This window comes from Saccopteryx leptura, chromosome 5 (assembly GCF_036850995.1).
Source record: "Saccopteryx leptura isolate mSacLep1 chromosome 5, mSacLep1_pri_phased_curated, whole genome shotgun sequence".
Lineage (NCBI taxonomy): Eukaryota > Metazoa > Chordata > Mammalia > Chiroptera > Emballonuridae > Saccopteryx > Saccopteryx leptura.
In genome coordinates, this window is record NC_089507.1 from 38,839,722 (window position 1) to 38,866,287 (window position 26,566).

Here is a 26,566-nt window from a genome sequence, read left to right on the forward strand (position 1 = left end):
ACTACATTAAACCCAAGGGTCTTCTACTTTTCCTACTGGGAAGGGGCTGAAAGGAAAAATTTAAAGGCCTCTTCTTCTTGGCACAGAGGCTGTTTCCCCAGTTAGGAAAAATCAATAATTGCATGGCTTCTTGCTAGCAAGTGAGAAGAGAGGCATTCCAGAATATCGAGCCAGAGTGTGGAAGTTCATTACCTGTGCAGAACAGGCACTCAGTAATATGAAGGGCTAAATATTTAATTGTGAATCTAGTCAGAATTTTATCATGAAATAAAGTTCTTGAAAAAAGTTCAACAGGTGCCCAAGAGCCACTCTGAGTATTATAAATATGGCCCCATACTTCTTCAACTCTATCCCAAAGGTGTGTCCTCAGTTTCATTTATTCATTCAATATTTATTGAGTGTCTATTATATACTATATGCCAAGTACTATACTGGTTATTGATGTGTGTGTGTTGGCAGAGGGCAGTAGAAAAAAAAATACCAGCAAAATCGTGCAGAATTTTTGGGAGAACACCTTTCTCATTTTTTCATTATTACATCATTTCTGAGAAACCTCACTACTTATAAACAATTACTATAAATCTATTACAATTATGCTGTATGGAAATTATTTTTCACTCAATAACAAGTTACTTAACATAGGAAATATATATCTAAAATCAATCTTTACCTGCAAGTTATCTGAAGAGTTGTATTAGCCATAATCGTAAGGATGTCTTTTTGTATGCTGAGCCTGGGTGGATCAAAGGAAACAGTAGGCAAACCTAGAAACAAATTAAGTAAATGAATGCAGTTGCCACTGAGTCAGACTCAATAGGAAACACCTTCTATAAACAATGCACACTCCATAACTTTCAAAGACCTCTTCAGAAAATCATTGTATAAAACTGTGAATTTACTTTTCACCATTCCCAGTAAAAGTTCATAAGCTGTGTCATAACAGGAAGAATGGGCAGATGGTCATAAACCAGCACAACAGTTCTGCAATTCATGAAGCTAGGGTGGAGTTCCTGTTTTCCCGCATTGCCAACTTCAAGGTCTTACAAAAGGATATGGGACATTGAAACCAAATGAACCTTCATCTGATGATCTCACTCCCTTGGAAAAGGACCCACTGACATTTCTTATAAAACGTAGGATGCACACATTCGACTAAATTGCTGATTAATGAATACCACTTAGAAAGAGTTCTATATAGTTCGTATGTACCCTAAAGGGATTAGGAATATCCATGACCTCGACTCATTTTCCTTTATCCATTTTCTAGTGTACTTCCTCTGGTAACTGAACGGCCAAGTTTGAAAGACTACATTAAAACTAGTTGAAGAGAACTGAGTTAAAGAAAACATTTTCCAATGTCATATAATATGCCTGTTAATATACTTTTCCTCAGAGAATGGGATTTAGAAGAAGTGTAATGCTAATGAATTACAGTCGGGGAATCTCAACGTAATAATCAAAGCTCTGAGTCCCTACTAGCTTGGAACACAAGAAATCTAACTTTACCTAAAAATACCTTGGGACAAACTCTCCACCATGGGTTAGATTATTCCACAGCAAGAAAACAGTTCTTCATCAACTAAATACAACCAGCGACCAGATGTTGAAAAAGTATCAGAGAAAGAAAAACTGTCCATGATGCTATGGTCTTAACTGATATTCAGATCTTCAGAACACCACCTTAAGACAAGATTAGTGCTTGGTAAGCACCCAAACTTAATATGATTGTTAACTCACCTCAACTAAGTACAAATGACTGTCTAGGCCTAAACTGGCAAAGACTTTGTTGGACAAATAAGGGGGTCTTAGCAAATAGGAGAGAGTATGAGTAAACAGAGTATGAAAAAATGTTCAGTGCAAATATTCAATGCATTGAATGTATGGATGCCAATGTGAACGGCTGCAGGCAAAATGAGCAACTAATCACACATTCTCACACACTCACTCAAATGTGCAAAATAGGCTACTGATTGATATAACTGTAGATTTGTTGATAAGTAACATAATAAAAAATAGTTTTGAAAATCTGTTAAAACCTGGAAATCAACTTATATCAACAAATCTCAGAAACTAATTGGCATTTGTACCAACTTGTGTTTCAGCCAATGGTTCTTAGACTTTAGAATGTGTCAGAACATCCCTGGGCCTACAAATCTACATTTTAACAAGCTTTTCAGGAGACTTGATCATATATGGTCTATGAACCACTCTTGGACAACTATTGATCTTGGATGGTCATATTCAATTAATTAGCACTGCACTTTTCAATATGAAGGAAATAACCACCCCCAAAGTAGACAATAAAGCAAAATGTTTAAAAGCAAAAGAAAAGCCTTTCAATAATGGAATCGCACTTTGTCTAAGAAAAGGAAAATGAAAACAAGTCATTTGGATAAGCATAGATACCAAACTCGACTGAAAAACACTAGAAACATTTCGAAAGCAGTAACAATCTATTTCACACAATGATCCAAAAGAGAAAGAACCCATTATTTGGGCACATTTATGTGAGAAAAGAGAAATGGTGGCTCTGTCCATCCCACTAACAAAATAAGAGATTCTTGAATATCTTCATAAATTATTGCAACAGATTATCTCACACTCTAGATGTACTTTCCTATGTTAGAAAAAAAAAATGTTATTCTTTGTGGAAAGCCAAAACAACACCATACTATTCTAGAGACATATCAACAACAAAAAACTATATAACAAGGCTATCAAAAATGGTAGCTTTCAGTTCATATCTGTACACCAATGCTCAATTTATTATTTTTTTTTCTCCATTAAGCTTCATTCATTCTCAGTGCAAGTTCAAGTGCTACTACTCTTCAGAAAGTTCTAAATAAATAACTATAAGAAGTACATATGCTACTGCTCAATAAAAAGCCCTTCTATGTTCAAATCCCATAACCAAAATTAATTAATTTGTGCACTGTTACCCTTCCAAAGACAGGAAGGAATAACAACAGTGCCTCTGTCTCTAAAACTTGATGGCACCAATTATAGTCCAATCCAATTAAGCAAGTCACACACTCCAAAAGGGCAACCTCATCATTATATTCAGTGCAACCCGATTAGTTTACTACTGCTGCGCTATGAAACACCCCAGGCTTTAAAGCAACCCACTTCTTTGTGGGATACAGAACAACCACATGTTCCAGACCTTCATTCTATCCCCATAACGGGGAAGAGAGAGAGAGAGTTTGTCAGGGACAAATGAATGTCCATGGTGGAGCAGGCCCTGATGAACTAAATCATTAAGAAAATTCAATAACTATAGACAGATGATCTTCTTACTTTATGTGTGTGTCTTTTTTAAAGACCTGATTCTTTTCTATTGATAGAAGGCATTTTTCCCTGAGTTACTTTACCCTTTTCCCATGGTCTCCACCCTCTCGCCTTTCTCGCCCTCCAAAGGGTGCAACTCTGGAAATCAGCTATCTGTGGCTACAGAAAACAGAAAGGGAGGAGAGGTGGGGGAAAGAAGAAGAGAAAAGAGAATTGATTGCATCAAGAGCATATGTGTTCCTAATCTTGAAGGAGATAGATATTTGTTGGCAAGGAGAGTGCTGGGTGGCGCTAAATCTAGGTACCAAGTCCCGCAGAGGTCGTTTTCAGAACGGGAACTTCTGACCATGCGCTTAGGGCAAGGACCACAGCGCTTGGCTTGGAAAGATGTTGAAATTGTTTTTCAGAGGAAGGTGACTGTTACTTGGAGACACTTTGGGAAGCTGTCAAAGTCCCGGATCCAAGTCCCAATTCCCCCCTTCTTTCTGCAAGGAAAGCCGCATCCTGCACCAAGAAGGGAAAAACCATTTTTCTCCCTCCGGACCCCAGCTCATATGGGGGTGGGGGGGTGTATGTGAGTTTGAGCCAAAAGGGAAGAGCAGACCCGGGTCACCGCTCGACTCCTACTGAGGCAGAACCGAGCGCACTCTGCGATCCCAGCGAGCTGGCTCGCGCTCCCGGCAAGGCGTCCTTCTCCGCGCCGGGCGAGGATGGTGCGAGCAGCGGCACCGCGTTCCACCGCCCGGTCCCGCCCGCGGGGGCCCCTCCCGCCCGCCAGCCTGCGGCCCCTTCCCACCCCCGCCTCCCGAGAGCCCCAGGGTGCCTCGGGTCCGCCGCACACGGCCCAGCAGAGGCCCCTGTCCGAGGCCAGAGTCGTGAACAGGGAACAGGGATCTGGTGACTACCAACTCGCCAGGTAATCTTGGGCTAGTAGCTGAGCCTCAGTTTCCTCGCTGGCAAATGAAAGAACACCCAGTGTCAGGTCACTTTCCACTCCGCAGCTCTACGATTCCGAGTTAGATGCCGCCTGCAGGTCCTCTCCGCATCCCCATCTCTCCGCCCGCCCCCGGCCTCTCCGCCTTCCTTCTGGGAGGTGGGCTCCTTACCCACGGAGGCGGCCCGGGTCTCCGCGCAGAGCCACAGAACGATGGCCAGCAGCGCCTGGCGCTCCATCCTGCCCCTCACGCCGGGCACGGTGCCCGGAACTCGGGCCCGGGTTCTCTCTGCCCGGGCCGGCCCCGCAAAGAGGGAGTGGAGGTGGAACGCGCGCTGCAGCGCAGGACTCCGGGTCGCGCAGGGCGAGGGCGCCTCGGCTCCCGGCGCAAAGGCGTCTGAGGGTCCCGGCGGGAGAGGATGTCCCGGCTGCGGGACGGCTCTGGACTTTTTGTACCGCGCGAGTGATGCCCGCGCGGGCAGAGGGGACGCAACCAGACAAGCCTCGCTCGCCCGGGGTCCCGGGACTCAGTGCAGGGGGGGAGCGCGGCCGCAACTCTAGAGCCCGGGGGCGGGGCGGGGCGGGGCGGGGCCGGGGCGGGGCTCCCACGCCTGCTGCCGGCCCCGCCCCGCCCACGGTGCCCAGCCTGGATCGCAGGCTCCCGAAGCCCATTACATCTTATCCCTCCGCTTGGCCAGGAACCTCTCCTGGCCCCGAGTCGCTGGAGGGAGGCGTCTCAGGCGCAACAAGCCTGTTTCTGGTAGGAATAAAATGCAGCTCGTAACAGGTTCTGAGCTACTCCGAGGTTCAGTGGGTTGCTGAGTCACCGAGATGTTGGGGAGCAGTGCTGGGAGCTCACACTCTTGCTGAGCTCAACACCATGGCCTTCGGGACGCGCGCCCAAGTTTGGGAAGGTCTTCGTCACCACGCGAGCCTCGAGTGGCTGGGGGACAGATTGAGGATGCGCAGCAGGTTGAAGCCACTAGGGAGAAGCGGACGCTGAGCGAAGCGAACGCAGGGGCGCAGTCTGCCCGAGACTGCGGCCAGCACGGGTGTTTGGTTGGCCAGCACAGTCGCACAGTAAAAATCCGAATCTGAATGCCTTTAGCGACTACAGGTACTTGCTCGGTTCTCCAACGTTCCCGCTATGTTCTCTTCTACCTGGAGGCTTCAACTGTTTTTAAGTTACCTGCCTAACAGTTACCTGCCTAGCCGGCATTTAAATTTAAATTTGACACACACACACACACACACACACACACACACACACACACACCCTTCCATTATGTGGCTTTTGTCGAAAACCTAGAGGTACCCAGGGCTGTGGCGGACAGGCAAAGGGCTTGAGGGTCACCCGCCCAGCCCCGTGGGGCTTTCCTTGAGAAAGGACTTTTGTGCACCATGCCGCCCTACAAGGAGCCACTAGAGTGACACTTCTTAGGTCTTAGGCCAGGTCCCTTTTCAAAGCACAGCTTCCAGACAAGAGTGCCTTAGGCAGAGGGGACTGAGGCCCAGCTGCCAGCTTCTCTGGAGAAGCAATGAAGCAGGAGCTCCCAGACCCTGGGCACCCACCAGGGGTCCCAAACTTTTTACACAGGGGGCCAGTTCACTGTCCCTCAGACCATTGGAGGGCTGCCAAACACAGTGGTCCTCTAACTGACCACCAATGAAAGAGGTGCCCCTTCCAGAAGTGCAGCGGGGGCCGGATAAATGGCCTCAGGGGGCCGTAGGTTGGGGACACCTGGCTGGGCCAAACCTCACAACCCTCTCCGCATGTGTAGACTCCTTGTGGCGCTATTAGGTAGAAAACTCAAGATTCCTTTCTAACCATAGGTGTTCCTTCTTTTCTTCTCTCCATTTCTCCCCACATGTGGAGAATGACATCAGATGTCTTCTAACCTCATTAAATACGGATCTTCCAGATCACTGTCTCCTACTTCTCAGGTGTTTTTGAATGACAAAAGGACAGTCCTTCCCGGAGAGGAAGAGGTAGAATTATTATTTCTATCTAGTCCAAATCTCTCCTCCTGAAATACACAATTAATGTAAACTATTGCTTTTGTTTCACTATTTTAAAAAATATTTTACTGTAATAACTCTCCTACTTTGACAGGTTAACAATCGAAATACTTTAACCCTGAAATATAATGCATGAATATGGTTAAATTTTTTTTAATATAAAAAGGGTTAGAATGAAAAGCCTTTCCTTAGGCAGAAGCAAGCATTTCTACCTTTCCTTTTTTTTTTCTAAGCAAATTCTATGCATGTGTAAGTATAGCTATATCATTCTCCTCTGTCCACAAAGAGTAGTCTTGGTATAAATACTGTTTGTGTGTTGGCTTTTTTCACTTTAAAATGTAACTTGTGGTCTGACCAGGTGGTGGCGCAGTGGATAGAGTATTGGACTGGGATGCGGAAGGACCCAGGTTCGAGACCCTGAGGTCGCCAGCTTGAGCGCAGGCTCATCTGGCTTGAGGGAAAAAAAAAAAAGCTCACTACCTTGGACCCAAGGTCTCTGGCTCAAGCAAGGGGTTACTCGGTCTGCTGAAGGCCCGTGGTCAAGGCACATATGAGAAAGCAATCAATGAACAACTAAGGTGTCACAACAAAAAACTGATGATTGATGCTTCTCATCTCTCTCCGTTCCTATCTGTCTGTCCCTATCTATCCCTCTCTCTGACTCTCTTTCTGTTCCTGTAAAAAACAAAAAATAAAATAAAATATAACTTGTGGGTCATTCTACATCAACCCTCAGCCCCCATCTTGTTATTTTTAATAGAGGCATGGTTTTCACTATATACATGTGCTAATATCTAATCTATGAGTTATTTATTTGTCAGGGGCAGGAGTATCCTTAAAGAAACTCCTCGCTTCCTGCTAGTAAACTTAGCAAAGAAAACAGGATGGGCTCTGGCAAATTTGGATGAGGGGGAGAAAGATGGAACCTGATTTGGAGAAGACAACTTTTCTCCATCTCTATCTCCGAACAATTCTTCTCCCTGCCTTATTTACAAATCATGACACTTCCTTTTCCACGTCTCACTTAAGAAGATAGTGTCTCCTCCGAATGCAAACCAGAACCTGCAGGCCATGGTAATAGCCCCCTTTAGAAGTCTTGGAAGGAAATGATGTGTCTTTGATGGCCACAAGACCAGAATTTGGCAGGGTCTCAATGAAATCAGTCTACCACAGTCCCTCCCACACAGCATTCAGAAGTGCCTTATGTTCAGGAAAAATGACAAAGTCTGTTTAAAAAACAGAAAACAAAACAAACAGAAAAACCTGTTCCATATTCAACACCCTTCCTTATCAGACACCACTACAGAGGAGTGATTTTATGAGTTAATCTGTCAGTACACATATGACCACCAGCTATCAAAGTGCGCAAGTGTGTTCAGTGCTCCATAGATGGTACTCAGACACAGTGGGGTGTGGGGGGGTGAGAACAGTGTGGTGCTAGGTTGACAGACTCTGGGGCCACACTGCCTGGGCTTGACTCTCAGATTAACCCCTTACTATCCATGTGGTCTCCAATTACTTACTGGTTGCATATCTATAAAAAAAAACACAAAAAATTATAAATAGTGCTTTTCAATAGAGTTTTTGCAACAATTAAGTGATTTACTGCACGTAAGGCACTTAGACTGGACCTATCATCTGGTAAGCACAGATGCCTAGCGCGCATTAAGTACCCTATACACATTAAGAAGTATTCTGCAGAGTTACACTGCAATGCATGGTCTCCATCCTGCTGCCATGACCGAGACTGCAAATAAGGCTCCTTCATTCCACAACAGTTTTTGAGCACCTACTATGTGCTAGGCACTGTATTAAGAACTGAGGTTACAATGGTAAAAACAAAGGCAATGAGAGCATAAATGAGCAGTCTTCACAATAGCTCTGCTCAGGGCTTTATGTACACAAAATATACATTGTTCATCTCACCAGAGCACACTGCACAAATTACACTCTGTAATCTGGTTGCATTGCCAGCAATATTTTGGACTTCAGATCTTAAAGAGTAAATATGAAAGTGAGCAAATGTTAATAATTGTGGAAGTTGGAATATGAGTACATAAGGGTTTATTTTTACTATTCTCTCTACTTTTACATGCTTTTCCATGATAAAGATTTTTTTTTGTTTTAAGAAACCCTAATTAAAGTGATGCCTGGTTTAGTATAATACCTCACCTCTGGGAAATGATTGAAGCAGAGAGGCTGGTGGATGAGAACTGGCACTTTTGACTTCATACATTTTTATAACTTTTTGTCAAAACAAGAACTGTTACTTTTACAAAAACGTATAAATCAAGATCAACTCTGTCTTCTAGTGGCTGCTACATTTTCCAATATTGCCATTTGTTGGTTACATAATCCCCTGACACTTTCTCTTTTTTTCATGTTTACTTCATTTAGCGTTTTCAATATTTATTTATGCTGTAACTTACCAGAACCCACGACTACCTTGCCAGATGTGGGCTAAACTCCATAGCTGGTGTGGACTCACGACTATCATGCGTTAAGAGATTATGAGCATACCCTTTCTTTCTCATCATCCACATTCCTTACACGCCCACGTTTGCTTTACTCTCTGTGTGATTTATATTTTTAACTTAAACTTAAAATGGATCTGTATGTTCAAGGAAAAGAAGGCTACATCGCCACGAAGTCGGGCTTGCCTTGCCTTGGGTGTGTCTATCGGTGTTTGGTTTTATATATAAAGTCTTACATTCTAATAAATATGAAACAAACTCTCCATCCTTTTTTTGAAGCAGATGAGACAGAGCTTCATCACTTCCACCTGCAAAGGAGAAATCTCTGTTACTAGAAATATGTATGCCCAGGTGCTCTCCTACACACTCTCCCATATAATTTCTTGTTATGTCACACAGAAGGACAAATAGAACAAGTTTTAAATGTGGGAAGCATACAGGGAATTTAATTAATTAACTAGAAATCCACACTCTACCGGGAAAGTATGTTAGAAAGTGAGAGTAGGCCCTGGCCGGTTGGCTCAGCGGTAGAGCGTCGGCCTGGCGTGCAGGGGACCCAGGTTCGATTCCCGGCCAGGGCACATAGGAGAAGCGCCCATTTGCTTCTCCACCCCCACCCCCTCCTTCCTCTCTGTCTCTCTCTTCCCCTCCCGCAGCCAAGGCTCCATTGGAGCAAAGACGGCCCCGGGCGCTGGGGATGGCTCCTTGGCCTCTGCCCCAGGCGCTAGAGTGGCTCTGGTCGCAGCAGAGCGACGCCCCGGAGGGACAGAGCATCGCCCCCTGGTGGGCAGAGCGTCGCCCCCTGGTGGGCGTGCCGGGTGGATCCTGGTCGGGCGCATGCGGGAGTCTGTCTGACTGTCTCTCCCCGTTTCCAGCTTCAGAAATTAAAAAAAAAAAAAAGTGAGAGTAGCCAACACTCACTGAGCACATCGTTTGAGGGGGTGCTGTTCTGAGAGCTTCCCTTCACCCCTTCCCTCATTCTACAGCATCCCATGAGGGCAGGGAGCACTGTGAGCACTTCTTAGTGAGGAAGAGGGTAAAGAAAAGAAATTATTTCTTCTTGATTTAAGTGAACGTTCCTTTGCCTTCTTAAAAGTCTTGCAAAATAAAAAGTTGTTTTATCTGTTTTTGAACAATTAATGTATAGTTTTCTCTCCATTAATTAATGACATGATACTAATCAAGACACTTTGTTTTTTAAAAATAGTAATGATACTAATAATAATAAGTAGATTTTATGTGCCAGGTACTTTTTTTTGGATTATCTTATTTTAATGTTCACAGTGACTCGAAGAAGATATAGTAATTATTCTCATGGGGGACTGGGGCGAGATGAGGTTTACAAAGTAAGTGGTGGAATCAGCAAAGAAGGTACAAAACATTCCAGACAGACCCCACTGGCACATACAGTTTCTTGCTGAAGACTTGTCTCTTTCAAAGGAGGAGGCTGAGTGAATTGATGCCATCAGCTTCCTCAGCCTCTTTCACTTTCCTAGGTGGATGGGAGATCAAGTCCCTCAGGAGACTCACGCTGGGCCAAATGCCCAAGGAAGAATGAAAGGCAGGTCATTAGATCTCCCCTTCCCCCACCCCAGGAATCCCAACCCAACTGGATCTTCACCTTCCACCCAACCCCTACAGTGCTGATCTTTTCCTCTGAAGAAAAGCAATTGCTCCTCTGCACGTAATTACTTGGGCATTTGGGGGATTTCTCTTCTGCCAGGATTAATTTTTGTCCTTTATTTTTCTGAAAAACCTGAATTCATCCTTCAATCTCCAGCTCTATGCCCTTCCCAAGTGATATGATTTAGCTTTTTAATCAGCTGTCTTCTTCAAGTAAGACCCTTTCAGAAGAAATAGGCAGATATTTTAAATCTTACCTGAGTAGGTAATTGGATTTAGAAGGACAGTTGTTAAGTTATAAAAAGAGTGGTGAAATGCATGCTAATGATACTTATTTAATAAAATGTATTTTGTATACTATAGACTTAGTGTGATATGTCTAATTAAATACAGCTATTATCAAAGATACTGGGGGTTAAAAATGTTTGTGCTAGCTATGTATCATGTACTTTACATGACCATTCTTAAATTGACATTTAAATCATTGTTGTACTGTTATACATTTAATAAATATATCCAGAACTGTAATGAATTTATACTTTATCCTAGAAAAATTAATATGTGTTATTTTGTTATTGATAGAGCTAGGAAATTACTTTTCTTTTTTTATATACACAAAGCATTTATACAATATAATAGATGATATATGATAATATAGTCATATGTTTATATGAATGATTTTCCCTCAAAAGACAAAATTAGGTCAAATTATTTTGTGTTTTCAGTGCCTAACAGTCTCTGTGGATACTCACTTCTAAAGACATTGATGAATTTCCAATAATTTTTGTCATTTTCCTTTCTTCTGCTCTTTCCTTCTTCTCTGCCTCCTCCATCTTCCCAGGATCATATGCCTCTTGAGTATCCACCCCAAATGTCTTTACAGAGAGCAATTTGTTTAAATAAATAGAACTATAGAAAAGCAACACAGACAGAGAGTGAAAGAGTCCTTAATTTGCTAAGCAGTGTTGATTTTGATTTCGAGTAAATGAAAGGAGAAGAAGAGCATTTGTAAGATTTGCATGTGCTATACAAGAAATGTGTGACTTGACCTTCAGGTCTGTGCCTTTTACAGATTGTAAGCATTTTCCAATGAATTAATACTATCTCCCCTCTTAAAACCTTATCATCTCTCCCAAGAACCAAATAATGAAAAAAGAAAAATGCTCATTTCCAAGCAAATTGTTACCAGTCACTCATCTCTCACAGAAAGATATGTATACATTTCTAGCTCAGTTGTATTCGTTTGCAGTGTTTTTCACATTTATACATAATAAAGGTAGTGTTCCCCAGTAATGGATTTCACCAGCATTGCTAGTCAATGACAGCAGAAAAGTTTTATGCATTTTGTATATAAATTTAGTCTCCAGAGTTTCCAAAACATTGGTGAGTAAGTCCCCTGAGGCACAAATAAAACCTCTCTCTCTGGGAGTGTTTCTAAACATTTATTTCTAATACTTCACTACCTTGGTGCACATAATAAAACCAAATAAAACAATTCACTAAAGAACACCTCACACAGAGAAATTTATAAATAAAATGAAACCTACAACTTCAGATCTCACTGATAATCATCCAAAAATTGGTCAGGCTGGATATAGGCAGATGAAAAGCCAGAGGGGAGTCATTTCATGCATCTGACCACATAATATCAATAGAAGTTCCAGATGTGGAGAAAATGAGGCCAGTAACAAAGCAACACATCGAAAATATTAAACAATAAAATTGGCCTTTGGACTGTATACAAAAACACATTTCCTTGTCTAAGAAACCTTGTCCTTGCTTCTCCCTAAATCTATTGTACCTAGTTGTCTATTACTTTTACCTTTCCTTCATCAGAAAATGTCTTGAAAGGGAAGTCCTCCTCCTTCACCTTGTCTCCTCAAATACAATAGCTTCTTCCAGTCTTGACTGTCCAGTGTCTCTATAACTTGCATCCCATTGTCCACCCTTCCTGAAGCTCAATCTCTGCTTAATGCTCATAATGCTGAACCACATACCTATTCAGCCAGTGCCCTTCAGTGGCTTAAGATTCTTTACTCAACCCTCAACATAGGGAAAGAAGACATTCTTTGTCTTCTTTCATGATTTTCTTGAGAATCTCACTCTCCTTTGTGTCTTCAACTATCTTCTTTGTAGGGATAACTGGCAAAATTGTGCTTTTCAGTTCTGACTTCCTACCATAGCTCCAGACTCTGATCTGCAGCCCTTCCTGGACATCTCCATGCGTATGTTCCACCAATCTCTTAAGTCCAAAGTGTCTCCAACGAGACTCTGTTTTTTCACTTGTACACTGGCTCCTTTAGCCTTCTCATCCACAGAGTCCTTCTAGATGCTTATCCTCCACACTTTCCTGCCCTGTTATTCTCCAGCCTTTTACCTTCCACCCAAATCCAATCTTGTGTGCACTGTTTACATCTCTCGTAACCACTCCCTATTTTCATTCTTCAGTCTGCCTCAATTCATGACCATTTTGCCTTTGTCCTGGAATGATATTTTGATTTCTCTATCACTCTGTTGCCAAAGTTATCTTCTTAAAACACGAGGTTCATCTAAGGCTTCATTCTTTGCCCGTGTCCCGATTCTCCAGCTTATCTTCCAGTATACCATATAGATGCTCAATATTCCAGCCATATAGGATCCACTGCCACTTACAGAAAATGCTTTATACTCTCCTGTCTCAGGCTCCATGTATTTTTTTTTTTTTTTAGAATGTACTTTATTCCCATATCTGCCTAGAAGAGGCTGGCCTTCCTTTGAAACCAGGCCTTGAGACGTCTCCTCCCTCTTCACCCTCCCACTCTACCCATTTGAATTACTCTTTCACTGATACAACAGTCAGGATTCCTTGGGCTTTAAGCAACAGAAAAACCAACTCGAGTTGGTTTAAATGTATAAGACCATGCTGCTGTACGTTATAGGCTGGCTTCATCTAGTTTGGTCAGAATCACATTGTGCAATCCTGTTATTTCTCTCTGTGATTTTCTCAATCTGGCCCTTGGGCTCTCTTCATAGTACAAAATGAATGGCTGTTCATCCTGACACCACACTGTCCAAAGCAAGAGGAAACCTTTTGCCAGAAGCTCTTGAGGAATAATGAAGAAGACTTTTTGTCTTTAGCAAACATTTTTCATCTCATTTGCTTATTCCTACATCAATTACCAGAGTGCAGTGACTTAGTCTGTTCTGGCTGCTATAGTGAGACCCTACAGACGGGGTGACTGATAACAAACAGAAGAGTATTTCTCACAGTTCTGGAGCCTGGGAGTCTGAGATCAGGGTGCCAGTGTGGTCAAGTTAGGGCCCTCTTCTGCAGATTTCTCCTTGTATTCTCCGATGGCCAAAGGAGCTGGGGAGCTCTGTTGGGTCTCTTTTATAAAAGCACTAATCCCATTCATGAGCCTTCACCCTCATGACCTAAGCATCTTCCAAAGGCGCTACCTACCATGACCATCACTTTTGATTTCAACATATGAATGGGGGTGTGGAGATAGACACAAACATTCAGACCATATAGCAGGCAGGAATGATGCCATTTGATTTATTTGGGTATGCATGTCTGTCTTTCTCATTATATAGTGAGTTAGAAAGCAGGTTCAGTGTAGTTTTCATAATGATTTTTCCTAAACTTCCAGTTACCTGAGGGCAAGTTTTTTTTTCATTCTTCCTCTGAAATACTTCCCCTTCATCTACTGGTATCATTATAACAATAACTAACATTTTTTGGGTTACCATGTGTCGGGCCCTGTTGTAAGCATTTTACATGTGTTCACTCCCTTAATCTTCACCACCAACCTGTAAAGGATGAACTATTATTATTCTCATTTGATAGATGTGGAAACTAAGGATTAGAGTTTAAGTAACTTGCCCCAGGCCATGTAGCTTTCGTGGGGTGAGCCAGGATTTGAGCGAATACTCTAAAGCAAACTCTTATGTTGATTCATCTCTCTATAAAATACACTTCCTGGTAAAAAAAAAAAAAGTCTAAAAAACTCCTTTTTGTCTTTCAGCCCTCTCATTCACAGCATCACTCAATCTTTACTAACATCTGTTATTTCTAGTTTGTTCTTCTATTAAACCAGCCATCCAAGTTCTGACCATCTCTTGGCTAGACTTCTAGAATCATATATTTGAGAATTAGTCAATCTCATAACTTCTGCCAAAACTATCCTCCTGTCCCCAATATTTTGCTTCCTGACCTGATCTCCAATATCAAATGTTTAATGTCTTTCAGCTCATAATCATAAGAGAACAAAAGTATAAGAAACAAACGTTGGGTAATAATCAGAGTTGTTCCTGACAATAATTCTTATGGGACAGTGTGTCCATTGACTCCTTGATGTTGCTTTTTCTGAGATGAACTCTTAGAACTATAGGGACCCTCAAGAGATTATACAAACTATTCTCCTGTTTTCAGTCAACAAGTCATTAGCCACTAAAGACAAATCATGATTATTTACATCTTGAAAAAGTATTGAGAAGATTCTCTACAACCACACTTGGCAACTGTAAAGCCAGAAGCCAGGGTCAGGGCCACCATCAGAGCAGCCTGGCCAGTGCAGGTTTGCATTGGATTCGGACAGTTGGTAAAGAAACAATGGAGCCAAACACTGATAGGCCATTTTCTTTAATTCTAGCTTGCACCCGGCGGGCAAGTAAAAATACACACTGGGTTCCAAAACCCACTCACATTCAGTGCTCACAAAGCCACTGACTTCTCCGAGTTTCCTAGAATCAAAGGTTTCTAGCTCACCAGCCTTATTCTCCTCAGTTCCCCATCTCCTTCCTTATCCCAGATACAAACTCTGCACAAACTGGCATCTCACTCAGCACTCCGCCATCTTGGCTGTTTCTCCTGGCCACATGGCCTCTTTCTGCTCTCTGCTCTGCTCCCTCTGCTCTCTCATGCTAATCATCCCAGGAACCAAGAGAGTAAGCTCCCGTTCTGCCCCCATTTTATAGTGTAGAAATCCAAACCTTTAATCCAATATACAAAACAGGGAAGTCTCTAATACAAAGACACTTCTCTGAGGCATGATTGGATTGTACCGCCCCACATCAAAACGGGGTGGGAAAGGCCTAATCCCAAAACCAAGCCCCAGGCTACAAGGATTCTACCTGCCCACAGAGACACACATTAATATCACCTGGGCGGCGGCCTCCTCGTGGGCAGCGCCGTCTTTAACAAAGTGAGCATAATATATTTTATCTGCCCAACAACAACATAGAATTTTTTCTAGCATGTGACTGCCACAGAGTCCTCCCAAAATGTCAACACTATGAGGTTTTGTCCCACACTCTGTGCTCAGAAACCTACTGTAATGCCAGAGATCTGTCCCTAAGTACAGGTGGCAAACTACTGAGCAATCCTTATTCACTCAGCAAATTGTTCGTTTTCTTTTCAGTAACAAGATAATTACAACATATCTATGAAAACACAAGAATTTTAGATGTTTAAAAGGTATTACCTATGAACTAGATATACTGGACTGTTCTTGTTTTTTATTAGAGGGTTTATTAGGCATTTATTATTTTATTTTATTTTAAAGTTATTTTATTATTTTATTTATTAATTAGAAAATTTATTTATCAGTGTTAAACCAGTGGTACTCACTCCTGGATATACATTAAAATCTCCTGAGTCTAGGGAGTTTTGAAAAAATACTGGTACTTGGCAGCATCCTACATCATTTAAATCTGAATCTCTGGGAGGAAAACCTAACCAACAGGTGTGTGTGTGTGTGTGTGTGTGTGTGTGCGTGTGTGTGTTTTAATGTAACTCTAACCACATTAAACTCTTGTTAAACTCTTGTTCATAAGAATAAAAAGATATTTTCAAAACATAGAAATAAAAAACACTCATTATAACTTCAAGACTATTTTATCCATTCTGTACTATAGTCACTGTGAGCTTTCTAAAGAATACAAAAAATATGTGAGAAATTTTAAAAGTATAATTCATAAGAACAAAGTAATTTATTTTTAGCATACTCAAAATTATTTTAAAACAGTTATAAATATTCTTCAACCAAAAAAAATATCTTTAATGTGAGGAGTGCATTTTAATGTATTTGACATGATACAGGAGGAGTCTTTCAAAAGAGCACCTACAATATAAAAAGTTCTGATAACCAGAGAGAGAGAGTGGGTGGGGGCAAGTGGAAGAGGGTAAAGGGAGTAAATGGCGATAGAAGGAAACTTGAGCCGAGGTGCTGAACACACACTACCCTATACAGGTGATGTATTATAGAGCTGTACACTTGAGACCTAGATAATTTTATTAACCAGTATCACCCAAGAAATTTAACAAAATATAAAGGTCTTATAGCAACCTCTAGTACTTCAAATGACAATTTCATATTTATAGCAGAAAATGTTTCTATCTACTGCTGAAGAAAATGTCAAGGCAATAAGAGTCTGAAGTCAACAGTTTAGTAACAACAATTCATTTTGATAGAAAGATTTACAGCTTCCCAGGCCTTAGCCTCAAACAGAAGATAAGCTTTTATGTTTATTGAAACAACTCTCCCATTTTTTTCTGAGTTATGCGTTTTGTGAAGTGCCATTTCAGATGAAGGAACTGCTTGGGGGAGGCTCGGAAGGAGGAAGATACCAAAATTGAGTTTCAAGAAAGATGAATCATTTAAATCAGTTTCTCTGATCTAGAAACACTGCTGAAATCAATGTAGTACATGATGTTGTCTTCCGCCCTTTCTAGCGCCCAAAGTCAAAAACCAATTCCAACGAAATGAAGTAACATGTAAAGCTAGCGCATACATCTAGTTACAAGAATTCTTCACAGGCCAAAATGAGGATCCCAGAACTACAACCATTCTTAAAATTCTTTATAAGCTTTTATTTCTAAAAGTTTGTAAATGTCTGTATATATGTATTTGTGTACAGAAAATAAACTAAAAACATACACATCAGAATTTAACCGTGATCATTCCTTGCTGAGAGAAATATGGATAACTTAAATTTTCTGCATCATAAATTTTTATATATATATGCAGAAACAAATTCTTGAAAGGCACCCATGAAACTTAAAAATAATTACTTTTAAGGATCAACAATGGGAGAATAGAAGAGATTTCATTTATTACTCAATACTCACGTTTTTGAGTATTTTAATTGATAACTTATATTTTAAACTTTAATAAACATGTGTTAATAAATTTTGAATTTTTAGAAAGCTATTAAAGGCCATATTCAACACTTTCATTTGCCCAGTTGAGTAAGAAAAAGTGAACGGGGCTTGGTCTTCTCTCTCCTGCTTAGAGAGCATGGAGTAGTTATAATACTCCCTGCTTTCTCGTGTGTTTTATGGTGGCACTAAAACAGGATCTTGACCTATGAGAAGTCAAAAGTTCTCAATAATAATTTATGGTAAAAGTTAAAATGTATTAAGCTCTTGCTGTAGAAAACATTCTCTTATATATTATCTCATTTTTTCTTCAAAATAATCCTATGAGGCTCAGAAAATGTAAGCATTTTTGACAGCCTACATCACTAAGAAATGAAAGAGTCAGGATTAAGTCTACATTTTCTAACCTCACAAATCAGTGCCCTAAAATGGAAAGAAATTAAAATTGTGAAGCAATCAGGAAATTTGAACAATAAGTGGATACCAGTCTAAGTGGATAATATTTCTGCTGACATAATTCTCTTAAAAACTTTGTAGTTCTACAATTCTTCTTGATATTCACTCTATTAGTCAAAACCCACACTCACAAATCGTTTTGAGATACGTGTTTCTCCACCTTAGGGTTCTGTTGAGACTGCCGGAGCACGATAGCCTGGAAGTTTCTCAGGAGTCCAAGTGTTTGACTAAATAAGCTCTGAGACAATATCTGAGAGCTTTCTGCTAAACTTTCTGCTTCCAGCATCCAATATTTTCCTTTATGACTATACTCAAATTCATCAATATTCTTTCCTTTATATCATTTCTTCTACACTTACATATATTAATGGCTTAATAAAAAAAATTTTTTAAGCAATACTTTTTTAAAAATTTCTTAAAAATTTTACTTATTGATTTTAGATTTTAGAGGGAAGATAGAGAGAGAGATGGAGGAGGAGCGAGAACCTTCAACTCATAACAGTTGCTTCTTGTATGTGCCTTAACCCGGCAAGCCCCAGAGTTTCAAACCAGCAACCTCAGTATACCAGGTCAACACTTTATCCACTGTGCCACCACAGGTCAGGACAAGGCTTAATAAAATTCTATATGAAGAAGTTTTGGCCTGACCAGGCAGTGGTGCAGTGAATAGAGTGTGGAATTAAGAGAGGACCCAAGTTCGAAACCCTGAGGTTGCCAGCTTGAATGCGGGCTCATCTGGTTTGAGCAAGGCTCACCGGCTTGAACCCAAGGTCGCTGGCTTGAGCAAGGGGTCATTCAGTCTGCTGTAGCCCCCCCTCCACCGTCAAGGCACATATGAGAAAGCAATCAATGAACAACTAAGATGCCGCAACAAAGAATTGATGCTTCTCATCTCTCCCTTCCTGTCTGTCTGTCTGTCTGTCTGTCTCTGTCCTCTCTATCTCTGTCACACATACACACAAAAGAAGTTTTGATATACAGGGTTTGGTCCATATATTTTTTTATTTTACATCAATTGACTAATTGATTGCATTTAAAAATAATTTTTAAGCAAGAGAGAGAGAGAGAGAGAGGGAGGGAGGAAGGGAGAGAGATGAGTATAAATTCGTAGTTGCAGCACTTCAGTTGTTTATTGATTGTTTCTCATACATGCTTTGATGGGGGTGAGGGGGCTCCAGCCAAACCAGTGACCCCTTGCTCAAGCCAGCAACCTTGGGCTTTAAGCCAGCAACCTTTGGCCTCAAGCCAGTCATGGGATCATGCATATCAATGATCCTACACTCAAGCTAGCAAACTCTCATTCAAGCTGGTGAGACTATGCTCAACCTGGGACCTCGGTATCCCAGGTCTATCCACTGATCCACCACCGGTCAGGCTGCATTTTTAAAAATTGATGCCTGTTCAACTCTGCAGCATAAGGCCTTTCTTCATAATGAGATCTTTAATAACTATCCCATGACTGAAAAGGGGAGGGAAACCTTCAACATATATTCCACATAACTGTGAAAAGGAGAAAATCCTCAAATAGTGTATATATATTGGGAATTCACATTAGCTTACATGTATAGGCTGCCATTACTACTTTTTAAATCAGATTTCTATAGGTTAAAATCTGTAGTATTTAGTTTCATATGAACTGTCCTAAAAACATTTCCCTTTTCCCAGTTCTGTGTGTAAGTAGAATCTCAGTTCTGCTAACTGAGATTTTAACAATTTTAACCATGCTGAGCCACAATTTTATCTCTTTTCTTTTACTTATTTTTTGTCTTATTGTATTAAAACAATTAACATGAGACCTAACTTTTTAATAAATGTTTAAGTGTAAAATAGAATACTATTATCTATGAGGACAATATTGTACAGCATATCTCTGAAAAATATTCATTTTGCATAACTGATATGTATTTTACCAAACATTTAAAGAAGAATTAACTCCAATCCTTCCCAAACTATTCCAAAACATTGAAAAAGAGAAGACACTTCCAAACCCATTTTATGAAGCCAGTATTACCGTGATACCAAAACCTGACAAAAGACACCACAGGAAAAGAAAACTACAGTCCATTATTCCTGATGAATATTAAGGCCCAAATCTTTAACAAGATACTAGCAAACCAAATGCAACAGCATTAAAAAGATAATACCATGATCTAGTGATATTTATCCCTGGAGGCAAGGATGTTTTAGCATATGAAAATCAACTATTATGATACACCAGAGTGAAGGATAAAAGTAATATGATCATCTCTTTAATATTATTTAGCGTTTTATTAACATGCTCCTCAAAGTCCTGACAGTCTCTTCTGACCACTCCATTCAAAAGCCACTCCCACATTTTTAAATGTTCAAAAATCACCTTACTTCCAGGTACCAAAACCTGTGTTAGTTTTCTATTACTGCATAAAAAATTACTCTAAAACCTATTGGCTTCAAACAATAAGCAGTTATTATCACAGGGTTTTTGTAGTTCACAAGTGTGATTGAGGAGTTGGGGACAGTTTACTGGATTGTTCTAAACCTGGGTCTCTCATGAAGCTGTCAAGATGTAGGCTAGGATTTGGTCGTGTGAAGGTTTGGATGAGGTTGAGGAGTTTATTTCTGGTGCGGCTCTCTCACATGACTTTTGACAGAAGGATTCAGATTCCTGCTGAATGTTGGGAGCCTCCCCAGAACTACTGAAGTGTCCTCATGGCATGGAAGTTGCCTTCCCTAGAACAAGTGATCCTGGATACCAAGGTAAAAGCCACAATGTGATTTATGTCCTAGAATTAGTAGTCACAGCTTGTCATGTCCACAATATCCTACTAGTTACACAGTTCAGACCAATTCACTGTGGGAGAACATTAGTACGAGGGCTTGAATACCAGAAAAGAGCAGTCATTAGGAATCACCATGGATTTACCTATAATTTCTATCATTAAAGTTCTATAATTTCAGCATCCAAATCTTCACCATACTTTTTTAGATTCATCCCAAAGCATTTCATGTTCTTTGATGCCTTTGTAGATGGTACTATACTTTTAGGTTTTGTTTTTCAACAGTTTTGTGCTACTATATAAAAATGCAATTAATTTTTATATTATTCCTATCATCTGTGTCCTTTTAGACTCACATATTAGTTCTAGTAGCTCTTTGGTAGATTTGGGGGGGGGGTTTACGTAGATAATTATCTTTCTGTAAATATGATTTTATTTCTTACTTTCAAATTTGTATGTTTTTATTTGTTGGCTTATTATATAGATTAAGATCTCCAATATAATGTCAAATAGAAGTGATGAGAGAGGACATCCCTGTCTCTTGTTCAGGATTGAGAAGAAGGCATATAGTCTTTAAGTGTCTCAGACATTTCTTTTATCAGGAAGAAGAAGTTCCCTTTTATTCCTAATTTATTGGAAGTTATGAATGGATGTTAAATTTTTCTGACACTCTTGAGATAATCATATGGCTGTCCTGAAAAATTGCATAGTTTGCTTCTTCTATGTTGAGCCAAATTTTCATTCCAGAGATTAAACTCCACTTGAACACAATGTACTATCTTCTTTACATATAGCTATATTTGAGTTGATAATATTTTGTTAATGATTTCTGAATCTCTGTGCAGGAAGAACATTGGTCCATGGTTTACTTGCCTTGTAATACCTTTCTTTGGTTTTGTTCTTGTGGTAATGTTAGCCTCATAAAATTGGTTGGGATGTGTTTCCTTTTTTATTTTTCTGGGCCACATATATTTACAGGTGAAGTAATATTAATATCTTGGATATGCTTTAAAATAATTTGTAGTAGGTTTGAGGTAATGCCCAAGAATCTGCATTTATAACAGGGTCCCAGGTGATAATGATGATGTTGACCCAGGAACCACAAGAGAAATTCTGTTTTAATATAAAGTTTCAGGTTTTAAGTGTTTTACAATTTAAGCCCTGGGTTTAATCCAAATATAGTATTCTTCAGTTCATATGCTACATTGACTCTAAATCCTATTTAAATAATTTCATCAAACTTGTTTGGACATCCACTGTGTACCAGAGCCTCTGCTAGCTTCCGAAGGTACAAGGATACATATTAATGCATTGTCCCTGCCATTGAAGATTTCACGGTCTGATGTCCTTATCTTTAGTCCTGTTTATTAATTAAATTTTTTTTGTTCAATTCTAAGCTGTTCTATTTATTTCAACTTACTTTTAACTTTGTTTCTATAAGATAAATTAACAGCTGAGTTCATCCTGTAGTATAAAAATTAAGATGTTTTTCTATGTATTGGTTTTATAACATAGTCCAAATCCTTCCAAGTTTCCCCCAGAAGGGGGTCTTAGAAATCATTTCATTCATCTACCTACTCCCCTTCTACAGTGAGGAAACTGAAGCCCAGGACAATGATACAACTTTCCCAGGGTCACTAAGTTAGTAACTGACAGGGCTGCAACTAATCCCAACTCATAATAGTGCTCTTTCTTGGACATCAGGCCTCATGACTTAAATTTCAACTTTAAGAAAAATCATGGATTTCCATACCTAGTAAATATTCCAAAAATTTCAGTAGAATTTCACAATTAAGTTAAATTATTGAAGATCTTGATGAATTAGAGGAAAAATGTGCAGAGAGAAATATGAAAGGATGGGACAGGGTTTTGGTAGACATAGTAAAGGCATTATTAATAGTAGTAATAGTAGTAATATATAACTTCTTATGTGTTACATACTGTGACTTTCTTAGGACGTTTACTCTTCTCAATAACCTTATGAGATGTGTACAATTATTATACCCGTTTTACAGATAAGGAAACGGAGACACAGAGAAGTTTACTAATTTGCCCAAGGGACAACAGCTTTTGCCCTGAATTTTATCTAATGGCCTTGGGTAAAATCAATACCACAAATGTAACTAAATCCTGCTAAGAAGAAAATGCAAATAATATTTAATCTCTGTGTCAATTTGCATAGTTCTTCAAAGCCCCAGGACCTTTGTAGAGAACTTAATAAATCTCAGTAAGATAGTTGAAAACAGAAGGAAATTAAAAATTCTTTCTTCTATGCTTGTTAAAACAGATTTAACAGCTCTGTTCTTCTGAACAGGTCAAATAGTAAATAAAAAGAGTTCTTTCAGCAACCAGGATTCATAAAGAGGTCAATAGGTTTCACTGGAATGGAGCATGCACCAGGTACACACACAGACACAGACACGTACACACACACACACCCTCATTCAATTTCATGTGTAAACAAATATTACCTATACCCTTGGGAATTATTTTTCACTATCTTTAAGACAAACTGGTTTCGCTTGGCAGACTGCAACCCCTACAGGTGGCACCTATTCTCTGTGAAGTGTTTCCTTTTCCCATAACTGAGACATTGGCACCACGTACCTCCTTGCCATTCTCGACATCTGTTTCTACTTACGTGCCAGCTAAGGCCACCTGACCTGTGAAATGAAACAAAACAAAGGCTCATGGTCATTGTCTACCAAAATGTCTTGTTTTGGTCCATGCAGGCCCTGGAAACACAGACTGGGAAACTCAAATGGGATGCCAAATATTAGTCTACCTTAGGAAGAAGCTATGAAAAAAATATATTTCTCTTATTCATCTGCTGCTGATGTAGAAGTTAAGGTAGGACTCTAGAGGTCTAGAGAAATCAACTCATGAAGTGACTAAGCATTCACTACCATTTACAAAGCATTGCATATTGCTGCAGAGGTAAAATACATAGAGGTAAAAAGCTTGCCATGAAGAGGTTCATGAAATGAACAGCTCAGAATATGTCCGTTAGAAAGTAAATAAGCAAGGTGAAATACATAGCATGTCAAGTTTACAGGACAAGCAATAGTATCACTGGCATTCTTTAGAAGGAGTAAAGCCAAGGGCAGGGCTAATAGAAATACCTCAGTAGTAGTGAGATTTAAAGAAGAAAAAATTAACTTATTCTATGACAAATGAAATCACCTTCTTGTAAATGTTAATATAGGATGAAAATTACCAGGTCACATCTCTCCTAAAGTTGAACTTCATAACGTGTAAGAAAATAGTTGTCCGTGTTTACTAGGTATATTTCTTTTCTGCTTCTCTTCTTTTCCTATAGACAGCTTTCAATTGTCTATAGCAGTTGAGGATAGAGACCAAAGAGGATAAATCTAGGGAGATGTCATACCCTTCATTTTTGCCTTCAGGCTCTGTTCCCAGTTTTTCAGAACTTCACTAGAGTTGGTAATAAACACCAAAATGTAGTGATTTGAAGATATACATGCACAATTCTACAAAGGTGCCTATAACAATGATATTCATTGCAGGATCAGATGATTTAAAAGGTTTTAAAATTGGAGACAACTTTAATATCTATCCGTAGGGAAGAGTTAATTATATTGCTATTGGAAAAGAACAAACTGCCACGGATGTATGTTTTATATGATTGCTTTTAGTTAAAGAAAAGAAAAGGACTTCTGTGCCTCATAAATACACCTCATGCACAAACCAATTTCAGAAGGCAGTGTGAGAAATTGGAAGAATGTTGATATTTGTGAGATTGGCAGCTGACTTTTATTTTTTATTGTATTATTTTCTGTGCTGGTGAAGATTTTTAAAAATATATTACATTTATAATTAAAAATAATTTAATTAATATACATACATGTATATATGTAATATTTAAATTTTTTTTCAGCTATACTGATTTACCAAAAATGACCTCAAGACATCTACTCAAAGTGAGGTGGAATATGAGCCAAAAAGTTATAAAAGTCAACCATTAAGCATGAAAAATGGTCCTTATACATTGATTTTTTTATTATTATTTAAGCATGTTGGTCATTGCCTCTTAGAAAAAATTTTCCTCTAACAACAGATGAATGAATATTTTGACTTTAAGGTGCTAATAAATAGTCCAAAGCCTCAGAAGCTTGAATTTTAAAACCAAAACAATGCATGGCTCATAGAACTGATCATAAACTGTGAGAGGCTAAAAGTAGAGCACATGTTGATATGATGCTCTATTGGCTGATGACATTCTATGACAGCTGCCATCCTTAAGCAAGATTGGGGAGTTCTATATGTCCAAGTGGCCTTTCTTCTCCTTTGCTTGCTGAAGCCCAAAGCAGAACAGCCAGATGGCCATGAACTCTGTGTTTGGGATCTGAAGATAAGTAGGAGAGGTTCAGCATGTTCTGCTGATCCACCAGTTCAGGAAAAGTTAGTTGACGCAGCCCTTTGCCTTCCGTTTGGCTTGAATAAAGTCAGGAAAAGTGGTTTAGACTCAGTACTTTCTCTGCTCTTCTCGGGGTCCACATGTTTCCTGACCCTTGACCTTTTTTTCTGTCACCTGCACATGAGCTTAGCTGACAATGACTTCCTGCCTATCTCTCTGTTGTGGACCCATCATTGTGCTTCCACTGTCTGCCTATGTCTTCTGCCCACCATTGCCTGACCAAGCCATTGCTTAACCATACAGCCAAACTGGGTGTTTTGTTTGTTTGTTTAATGGAAATGGAAACCTTTAAAAATGGTAGAATTGAAGTGAGTCTCCACAGAAACCAACTAGCTAATTTGCATAGTTAAACATAACCCCAAGGAAACTAGTTTGACCTCTATAATTTTTAAGGAGAGTATAATGGCCAAATCTTTAAGACTGATGCTTGAAACGTCTGTTTACAATGATATTCAGTCCTTTATTTTTTCTAGACCTACAAATTTGGGGAGCTCCATATATAAGAATGGGTCAACACCTTGTGTCCATCTGTCTGGTTATGTCCCACAGGAAGCAACTGTGTGTCGTAATTGACATAATCCCAAATCTTAATATAGTGAAAAGAAATTGGACCAAGAATCAGAAAACCTGATTTTAATACCAGTTCTGCAACTGACATAATCAGGGACTATTTTTTCATTAGCAAAATATGGAAGAGGATTACTAGGGTCTTCTTAAGAAGTGTTTGATTCTGTGGACCAGTGGCCAGCCAGGGGAGTAGATTCTACTTGGTTGTATTTTCTACTCTGTTCAGAGAGCTACAGTCAGGCAATCTCGCGAATGCCCTAGAATGTGGCAAACCTCCCTTACACTGAAAAAGAATCAGAACCAATTACATCACCTGTCAATTGTGCTACTCTCTGAAAAACTTGGTCTATTTTCAGAAATTATATTATGTGTCAATGACACAAATGGAAAACTAGGTCTAATTTTCTTCATGGTGACTTAAGAATTTTAGTGTAGCAGAAGAGAGAAAAGAGAGAGATGATTGATAGAGAGAGAGAAAAAAAGAGAGAGATGATGGGTAGGTGGGTAATGGATAGATGAATGGATAGATAGATTGGTAGCGAGATAGAGTTGAGGTTCTGAGCATGGTCTCTAGAGTCAGACTACCTTGGTTCAGATTACAGCATAACAACATCCGGGCTGCATCATCTCAAGTACATTACTCCCCCTATTTGCGACTCGGTCAATTTACTGGAAAAATTCAAATAATAACAAAGGTGGTTGTCAGAATTAAGTAAAATCATTCATGTAAAGTTTATAGCATAGTGTCAGACTAATGGTAAGCATTCCATAAATGTTAACAATCATGATTGTTATAACTTAGGAAATAGAATGTATGTTATTTTTTCACCTTCGTTCCAATTACCAATTCTCCTGCCTCATACAACACAC

The 26,566-nt window shown here is 39.8% G+C and overlaps 1 protein-coding gene across 2 annotated transcripts in view; it reads right to left on the reverse strand.

Moving 5' to 3' along the window:
• KDR (kinase insert domain receptor) overlaps positions 1-4,743 on the reverse strand; it is a 45,473-nt gene extending 40,730 nt beyond the window's left edge. Inside the window, exons 1-2 of one of the 2 annotated variants that reach the window (XM_066384579.1) lie at positions 4,395-4,602; positions 671-764 (exon numbers count right to left, since the gene is read on the reverse strand). In XM_066384579.1, coding sequence (XP_066240676.1) covers positions 671-764; positions 4,395-4,461 — 161 coding nt within the window. In that variant the 5' untranslated portion in view covers positions 4,462-4,602. Of the gene's footprint in view, positions 1-670; positions 765-4,394 lie in introns of both variants that reach the window. The other variant, XM_066384580.1, reaches the window with a different exon arrangement.
• Between the last annotated feature and the right edge of the window lie 21,823 nt (positions 4,744-26,566).